The 9,684-nt window shown below is 39.8% G+C and overlaps 1 protein-coding gene across 1 annotated transcript in view; it reads left to right on the forward strand.

Annotated features, from left to right (window-relative positions):
- The window catches only part of LOC104501638 (cytochrome c oxidase subunit 7C, mitochondrial), a gene marked incomplete at its 5' end in the record, with an annotated part of 1,400 nt that extends 435 nt beyond the window's left edge, over window positions 1-965 (forward strand). The window contains one exon of the mRNA XM_010145478.1: window positions 849-965. Coding sequence (XP_010143780.1) covers window positions 849-965 — 117 coding nt within the window. The remainder of the gene's footprint in view (window positions 1-848) is intronic.
- Window positions 966-9,684: the final 8,719 nt, after the last annotated feature.

The following is a 9,684-nucleotide window of genomic DNA, read 5'->3' on the forward strand; positions in this document are numbered from 1 at the left end:
CTCGGGGGCAGGTCCCGCCGCAGCTCCCGGGTGAGAGGCCGGGGAGAAATGGGGAGCTGGATGGAGAGAGGCCGTAAAAGGAGTGAAGCCGCAGTAGGGGCCTGCCAGGCTTGCCTTAAGTGCCAGGTTGAAACGTGGGCCCGTCCTGCCACGAGCATGACAAGGTGAGCTTCTTGCTCGATGAGTCCTGTGAAGGGTTTTGCAGATAATTGGAGTTTGAGACCTCGAACTGGATGCTGTTGTGAGGAGTAGAATAATAAATGCCCTGATGCCAGTTTCACAGCTAACGTGGGGTGGGCTTTGGGGTCTTGTGGTACCGCTGTTACACTCACAGCAAAGCAAGTTGTACGAATTACTTCAGTGTGCTTTCCTGCAGTCTTCTGCTGCAGTGGTACAGATGATGAGCATTACAGTATGAGGGACCACAATGATACTGTAAACGCTTTCTGATGTACCTTGTGCCTATCATGTTCTCTTGAGTTCTACATCTGAAATAATTTTATGTTCCTAATGAACATCAGGAGAATCTTCACAATGAAGGTAATTAAATGCCAGAACAGGTTGCCTAGGGAGTTGTTTATACTTGACTGGATGAGGCCTTCAGCAAGCTGACTTTGCTTTGAATTGGGGGAAGAGTGGACGAAATGACCTCCAGAAGTCACATCCAAGCTATTATTCTAATTACTGTAACTCTTTCTGTGAGAGGAGGGGAAATTGTTTTGAAACTGAGTATTTATTATGTCAATTTGTGCCTCCTGTTAGTGCTCTGAACTCCTTACTGTTTTGAAGTCAATGAGGAAGTAATTACTGTGGTGACTGGAAAACTAAATTTCATTTTTCTCTTCTAGAACCTTCCCTTTTCTGTGGACAACAAATGGCGACTGCTTGTACTAATGTGTGGATTCTTTGGAAGTGGATTTGTCGCCCCTTTCTTAATAGTCAGACACCAGCTTCTTAAGAAATGAAGAAGAGGGACTGTAATTGCGCTAACTGGGTGAGTGATTTTTGTTAGAGTTCATAACATAGTGGAATCTGATCAAAGCCGACCTTCAAAGTGCCTAACCCAATGTAAAACCGTCATTACTCTTTTCAGCTTTTCACAGTCCGGGTGCTTTAAGCTGTCGTCTGCAGTTGCATCTAAACTCAAACAATGGACAGGTTTAAGTTTGCTTTGCACTCTGATTGACTTGTGAACTTTGACTCCCCTAAGGCCATACTTCTCTGACAACAGCTTCTTGATAGTCTTGACAGAAAAGAGTTACTGTATTGATGTGGATAATAACTATAACCAAAACCAGGTCTACCTTCTTTATGGGAAAATAAAGTTACACTTCACATCCTCTGTAGGAATAACTGGCACGTGTGATGTGAACAAAACAGTATGAGAAACTGTGATACTGTAAACGCTTTCTGATGTGCCAGTTAAAACTCAGTGGAAAACAAGTTTTCTTCAGTTCAGCCATATCAAAACAACCACACCACCTACACAGAATGTTTCTAACCACTTGCAGGATAAAGTCCACTTAAAATAAGGTCACTAACAGCAGAAATTGTTTTAATTAATCCTTGCTGATAATCCTAACAGACAAAGCAAGCCTCAGACGGAGTTTAGAGTACAAGCATTCCTTTTCCAGTTGAAAGGCCACTTCACTTTATCTTACTGTGATTTGTGGAATCACAGAGTGGTTTTGTTTGAAAGAGATCTTTAAGCTCCTCGAGTCCAGGCATTCCCCCAGCACTGCCAGGTCACCATTAAGCCCTGTCCATCAGCATATCTGTTAAACTCTTCAAGGGATGGGGACTCCACCACTGGCCTGGACCAGGCCGGGACCACCCCGACGGGGAAGTTATTCCTCAGGCCCAACCTCCCCTCGTGCAACACGAGGCTGTTTCCTCTTGTCTATTACTTCTTAAATATTGCCAATTGTATCATCTGAGAAACACTAAATATTTTTGAGCAGCTGGAATAATTCAAGTAGTTTTTGGAAGAAAATAACAACCCTCACTGGAATCTCATAATTGGAACAAATTTAAGTCATCTATGTAATTATTTTGTCAGTCTGATGTTTTTGGCTCCCTAGACTAAGGAAAAAAAAAATAATCAGCAGACTTGTAGAACTGTGTGATTTCATGTTAGTCAGGGCTTCTGCTACAGAAGCATCTGGTGAATAAAGCAAAGCCCATCAATATTCTAGTTAGAGCATGTAATTATAGTTTTCCTAGACAAAAGGTAACATAGAATTCTTAAGTTTGTTCTTTTTTTTTCTTGCAGACTTGAAGTCTATACAGCACCTTTCAATGGAAAAAGGATAGCTCCAACCGTGTACCATGCTGGATGTGTCTAAATAAAATCTTAAATCTGAAGGTCTCGTCTGTGTATTTTGTGAAACTCTTAAAGTGCTTTTGACAACTTTTTTGTACCGAGCACCCCTTCAAATTGTAGTTAATTGATATTAAATTAAAGGCTAATTTTCTTTACATATGACAACAGAGTAGGAAAAGTTGCATTTCAGAACTGAAGTTCTGCCTAATGTTTTTAGCTGCACAGATGTTTAAATACCTTTACTGAGCTGTGTGGTCTTCTCATACACTCCCCGGACTACTCACAGAATAATGACCTGGGATAGATGATAACCAGTGAGCACCACAGTGGCTATATGCTGCTTGGTAGATAATCCATATTGCAGGACTTTTATTTTCTGTGGTTTGGGTTGGTCATTTTATTTGGTTCTTCTTCCACACTCGACAGTTCTAAAGAGCTGCTGTCACTAGGTTTCCACACTGCTGCATTGCGGCTGCTCTGAGCAGGAACATGGGTGTTGCCCTGCAGATTTCATTAGGCTTTGGTCTTGGATGGTGAGGTAGCCTAGAAAATGAGTACAGCAGCAACAACTCTGACTAGAGTAAGTATTGATAATAATCAAAACTGATACTGTTGAAAATTTGCGACTGTTTGGAAGGAAGTGATAGTTTCCAGTTTGTCCAGTTCCTGACACTGGGGCCTGTGTAATTAAAGGTACTGTAGGAGCTGTGTTAGGTTACTTCTGCCCCCTCAAGTATGACAACATGAGTAGAAAGTTATTTTCAGATCCACTTCCGTTGCAACCACCTCTGGCTAGAGGCACGGGGTCTGAAAAGCACTGGTGTGACTGTCATGGTTACTTCACCTTCACAAATACTGCTGCTAAGCAGCAAGTATGGAGTTGCTTTCCTTCAGTGAGGTTTTCTGGTTTACTTGTTCTGCCCTAGCCCAGTTCACTTAATGCGTCTTGCAACATCTGGCAGTCCTTGAACTGAATGGTGGTTTCATAGAAGTTCAGGTGCTGTTGAAGTTGTTCAAAGCTGTGCGATTGCTAGTTTGTCATTGAACACCATCAGCAGAAGTGTAGGTAGAAGCAATAAAATACTGCTCGAAGTACAACAGCTTTTGGGTGCCGCATTTCTTTTGTAAGGGGTGCCTTTAAAATGCTGATAACTAGTGTTTGAATAGTCGGATGGGAAGGAAACAGTGATAGAACCGCTACAACTTCAGGAGAGCTACAAGGAAGCGTAATGAAGCATGGTGATTTTGATCAAAGAACCTGCAAAGGCTGCAGAAAAATGATAACAAAGCAAGATGCAGAGGCAAGATCCCAAACTATAATGGGTTCCAACAGTAGGAACACAGTGTGGCTATGACTGAGGTACAAACATGCTGTATAATGCGTTTCTTAATGTGCTTTCTGTCTGAGGAGGAATGCCTCTCCACAGAGTGTGTCTCCTTTGTCTCAGAGCATGCAGGTGGTGTGTGTGCACTGTAAGCGATAGGGGAACAGCATGATGAGACAGCTAGGGCATCCAGAAGAGGTGACAATGTCTTGATCTAGTTATTGAGATTTACTTAGGTACTATAAAAAAAATTCTGCCCTTTTCCTGCAAAAGTCAAAATGGAAGCTCTTGGGTGACAAAGTCTCGTTTGCCTCTTGCTGCAGATAATCAAGTCAAATGTCTGTTGCACAAGGCAATCGGAATGGAAGCCTGTTACAGAGTCATTTAAAGATCACAAAGGTAACTTCCATCGTGTTTTTATCAGTACCTAGCTCACTCTGTCTGTTCTTAGGTTAAACAATTTGTTTCATTTTCTTTGGTTAATTGTTCCTCTTTACTCCCAAGTCCTTGATGTACTTGAAAAGACATCATCTCGAAGGTTTATCTTGTGAGCTAGGCTAACCCAATAAGGATCTACTGAAAACAAGGTCTCCTTTCTGAATATCATCCTCTCCTCTGTACCCTTTCTATTTAAATATGTTTTTGAGCATGGGTGGTTAAACTTAAAGCAATTATTTTTGGATACAATGTTGGACACTTTCTCCTCTCATGATGTATTCTAAATCTGTGATCGATCGTCTTTTTCCACAGTGGTGTTACATAAAGGTATCAGTCATTAAGAAGTAGACAGGCCCTAGGGGCAACTAGTTATAAGAAGTGTTCCAATTGTGACCCTGTTTCCAACCCCTCCACCAACTTATGAAAATTAGCAGTGTGAATAACAACACCCATAACCTCTCATCTCCTGCTGTTTTGCTTGATTTCTGTTACTGCAGTTCTAAGTCAACTCCTGGGGTTGATCTGAACCTCCAGCGTGCTGGTGGTTGTCTGCCGCTGTTACGTACTCTATGCTCCCACTCTGCGTGCCAGCAGGAGTCATACAAAAATTAAACCACATCAGCCCTACTCGTTGATCTGAACCCTCCAGCGTGCTGGTGGTTGTCTGCCGCGTTACGTACTCTATGCTCCCACTCTGCGTGCCAGCAGGAGTCATACAAAAATTAAACCACATCAGCCCTACTCTGGATAAATTATCTGGGTAAATGGATCATGTTAGTTGTAAGCTATCACAGGGTTATACCCATGTTTGTGATGTCTCATTATTAATTAATCTTTCCTTTAAAAAGGAAGTTTAGTGCAATTTTCTAGCCTTTTTAATCTAATCTGCTCAGTTAATTCTTTCAAGATTTCTTGAGTATAGGTGAAGCAGACTTGATGATTTTTATCTGTGCGGCTCTCCTGCTGTTAGCTGGTATTGTTAATACAACACCTGTGCAGGGGAAGTTTCAAAGTGAGTAGCTGTATTCTCCACTCATTGCAAGCTCTGTGTGATTCTTAAGTGCTGCCAAAGCTGTAATTAGTCCCTTTAGATTTGGACTATTTCTCTACATGCTTTGCTTGGGCAGTTTTCAGTAATTTTCAAGCCCCATCAATTATCAAGTCCATAAGTTCTCTGTCTGACTTAAGTAATTGGTTCCCTTAGGTTTTCAGAACTTTCATTTCTGTAATAGAAACACATTAACAGATCTGTTTTGATCTATCTTTCCATTAATGCGAACTGGGACAATCTTCATTCTACCCAAAGGCATTTTTTACTACTAGAATATCTATAATCTCATCACTGTTCAATAAAGCAAAGTAAAAAATTCTCAATGTGATTGCTTGGGTGGAAAATGCTGGTTGTCACTGAGATGTGTGGCTCCTATTGTTCGTATCAGATGTTTGACAGTGTTTAATTTCACAGAGGTGCGACTCCAGACTGTATTTGTTTCTCTGATGTTACGAGAAGGTCTCTGCTTATAGCTGAGCTTGATTTTAGGAGAATAATGCAGGGTAGCTCAAGTTGGAAGGAACCCCTAAGGATGACTGAGTTCAGCTCCCTGCTCCTCCTAGGACTACCTAAAACTAAACCATGTGACTAAGAGCATTGTCCAGACTCTTACATTAGAGCTTGGAGCACCTCCCCTCTTCAGCCATGTTTGTTTAGTTAGTTAGTTTACTGCTACTCACCTAATTACATTGTTCTTCATCTTTACTGTTTTACCCATTCTATGGTTTCCTATTTAAGTCCTCCTCCTCTTTTATTTGTTTATTGGTTGCTAAACGCGTAAGCCAGAGAAAGTCGGGTAGAATTTTGAAATACACCGGTTACTAACTACTGGGGCATCTCTCACCTTTTCTCTTCCACACCTAGCTCCACGGGGTGGACAACCTATCCATAGCAGCAAAATGTAGGGCAGACCAAATGATCTCTGAGGGGAGACCTTACGCTGGTCTCAGGGAGCAATGCTGTGGATAAAACAACTTCAAAAAACCATGTCCAGAAATGCTAATGCATGGTTTCAAAAGATGCTGAGCTGCTGAGTCTTCTACTTACTTCACACAAATGGAACTAGCCCAGTTCTACCGCCTGGTAAGCCCTACCCTGTCATCCCCCTGCACAATTCAGGGAGAGGTTATTTGATTTAGTGACCCTGTTAAACACCAAGTGTTTGTTGACCTGAAAGGAACCAGAATCTCATCTGGGAATGACTTCTCTAAACACATTCCTACCACAGGTAACAGCATGGGATTCCAGAGATGGAGGTGTTACTATACACACATAAGAACAAACTGATATTTAATGGTAATAAGCAGGATCAGATCAAATTCATTAAAACCCAGGAGCTGTAGAATTAAGCTGTTCAAAACATAGGAGTGTGTTCCATCACATTCAGCTATATAATAGTCTCAGTACCCAATTAATTATTTATTTTTAAAATAGCTTTTTGGGTTCCCTTTAGGGCAGCCTGTCGTGGTAGAAGGTAAATCAATTGAAAAAACAAGAAGTAGAAAAATAAAACACTTGGCATTATAGGCAAAAAGCAGTAAGTGGAGCTTCTCTATCGTTAAAATTACATGAAGGAAACAAGGTTAAATGACATCTGGGAAATAACACATCTATGTGAATGATAATACTTTTTGCTTGCTCGATGCCAATTTTAAGTAGAATTTTTTATGGTCCCTGATCTTTTTTCCCAGTTTTCTTGTTAAAATTTTCTGCTTTGCAAATTCTATTTTGGCTCAAACTCAGAATAGTTTCCCTTTTCTTCCAGAGAGGTTCACATTTCCGTATTTTAGATAGGTTACGTATCAGTAGTGTTCAAGCAGTTTCTCAGTCAGATCTCAGCAAACATGGTTTGGATGTCCTTATGTTTTAATGTTTGGATGTTCCCAGTTGGGGAAATCTTTCTGTCTCTCTCTGGAACATCGCTTTGTCTCACTTCACGAACAAGCTGAACATTCACAAAATGTTTACCAAGTGCTCTGCAACTATCAAAGTATTTCGATGGAGACAGGATAAGGGAGTGTATCAGAGGGCGGAAGTTTTTAGAAATAACAAATAGTGAAATTTTGACACAAATAGGATGGCAAAACAACACTTCATGTGTTTCCTTTATGTGTTTATATTCTATATCTCAGAGATGTACAGAGGTAGCTAATTCTTAATCAACCTGATAGATAAAAATCAGTGTTGAGAACTGAGATGATAGTGGGGCAATTTAAACTCTCATGGAGGTGATGTATCATGAACAAATTGTGATCCCTGTATCAGAAGATGCCATTGGTGACTGCTGAATGAAAACTCAGTGTACAGTAGCAATCAAAACCACAAGGGGTGCAGAAAGGGATGGAAATAATGGCAGATATCACAGTTCCCTTGTACACATACAAGTGGTATGTTGTTCCTTGAACACCACGTGGGATTTTTTTACTCTACCCGGATAACTAATGGACTCCAATAAAAATGTAATAGTTTCAGATATGGAAAGATTTCAACAGGGAGAGGAAATAAACTATTAGAACTCTTTAATTTAGGAAAAAAAAAAAAAAAGAGAGACCTACCCTATCAAAATCATTCACATCTGAAAAATATTACTAGTCCAAGCTGAAGAAATCGCTGTTAACACACAAAGTGTGACTTCTGCAGTGGCTTGGGGGGCTGAAGAGGGTTGATGTGTTTGCTAGTTTGCTTGTTTTTAAAGTGAGGTAAATGGAACATTGACATTGAACTGTTCCATCACTGTGGAGGAATGAAATTTAATGTTGAATGGGAGGGGGGAATGAAGGACTGTGTTGTTACCTTAAATGGGGTATTTTGATTTGATGAAATTTCATTTTTCAAATCAAATGTTTCTGGAATTTCTGTTCAGCAATTAAATTTACAATATATCCTTTCCAAATCCAGTTTGCAGAAAATACTGAGCACAAGATTTTTTTTTTTCAACAATAGAAATTCCAGATTTTGTTTAATTGGACCTTGAAGCATCTGGTATTAACCTGTGTTGGATACAGGATACTGGTCTTGATGAGCCGCACATAACTGTTATGGACAACCCTGAGGTAATAGATTGCAGATTAGTACAAGAGAAGCCTGGGCTAAGATTTATCTTTCTTTAAATTAAGTTACTGATGACCATTTGAAGTTGGCCTATACAATAATTAGAGTATGATTTACTTAAAAAAATAGATAAAAATGCTTTTACTACTCATTAAGTAGAGGAGTAAAAATTCAGAATATTTTCTAATGTAAGTTGTCGGTTACTCTTTTCCTTTTTCGTGGTTTTGCTGGCCTGAGATTTTCGTTTCTGTTTGAGGTTAACATGGCAACATGAAACAATTGAGAGGTTTATAAACAAATAGGGCTTGAGGAAGAAAAAATGAAAGTAGAGATGTTGTTGTCATGACAACCAAATTATCAGCTGTTCTTGTGGAATATGAACAGCAGATGAGAGCTTGGACAGTATTGCACAGTCTAATCCATGGTAATTGTTTTTATTCTTTAAAGGTAAAGGTCATGTGTACATTGCATTTCATTACCTTGGCTGATTTCCAGACTCCTAGGGTAGCAATATCAGTGGGTATTATTTTAAAAAATAAACAGAATTGTTAAGGAGGAAAAAAAGAAGGGGGAGGTGGGCAGAGGGAAGGTAAGAGAAAGAAAGAAAGATCACTAACTTTGCTGCCTCCATATGAAAGAAATTGATTGTTTTCAATTTCAGGAGCAAGAAAATAAAGTTACAGAAAGTTTAAATTATACACCCACTAAGTCACAGCACAGCCAAGCTAGCATACAGTTGGGTTGTTTGGTACCATAAAAATATTCCTACATGTTCTCACCTCGGTGAGGTACCTTAAAAAGCCATCAGAAGGGTATCACAGGTATTGCAATTGCATCTTCAATTATCACAAAAATACGTAAGTAGAAAAATAGGAAGAATGCTGTAATTTGAGGTTACTGGAAACATAGACTTTGGAATAGCTTTGACTGGCTTATGGCAGATCCAGATGAAAAGACACATCTCTGTGTAGATGGGAATGCATACAATTAATCATTGTTCTAATCAAATAACAAATAAAGGTAGAATTGCCCCTCCTTTGCCATATCTGTAGGATTTGTCAGAGGCAGTTGTGCTAATGGCCTGTGCCTGCAAACTGAATGCCAGCCTCCTCCGACTGGCTCCCTAACCAGCTTTTGTTTGCTCTGATTATAGCAAGAAGATAAATGCTAGTTGCTCTCTAGGATGATGTGCTCAGTAAGTTTGAGTTGCATTTAAATTAGTTTAAAATAATAGTATTTGCCGGGATTAATGTGATCCGGTGTTCCAGTTTCTCTTTCAGTATTCCATGAATAATATTAAGTTCTTTTCTATGGTTGTGCCACCTTTTCCATTAGCTATGTAGAGCATGCAGCTCTTTGAAAAATGTCAGTGTATAAATAGTGTTGCTGAGAAACTAATCCAGCAACAAAATGTGGAAATGTACCTTGCTGGTGAAAAAATGGTGCATGTAATAATTATGACAGGTGGTGGAAGGAGACAGCTGAGAGGAAAGAGT

The sequence above is a fragment of the Buceros rhinoceros genome, unplaced genomic scaffold (genome assembly GCF_000710305.1).
Source record: "Buceros rhinoceros silvestris isolate BGI_N320 unplaced genomic scaffold, ASM71030v1 scaffold19931, whole genome shotgun sequence".
NCBI classification, from domain to species: domain Eukaryota; kingdom Metazoa; phylum Chordata; class Aves; order Bucerotiformes; family Bucerotidae; genus Buceros; species Buceros rhinoceros.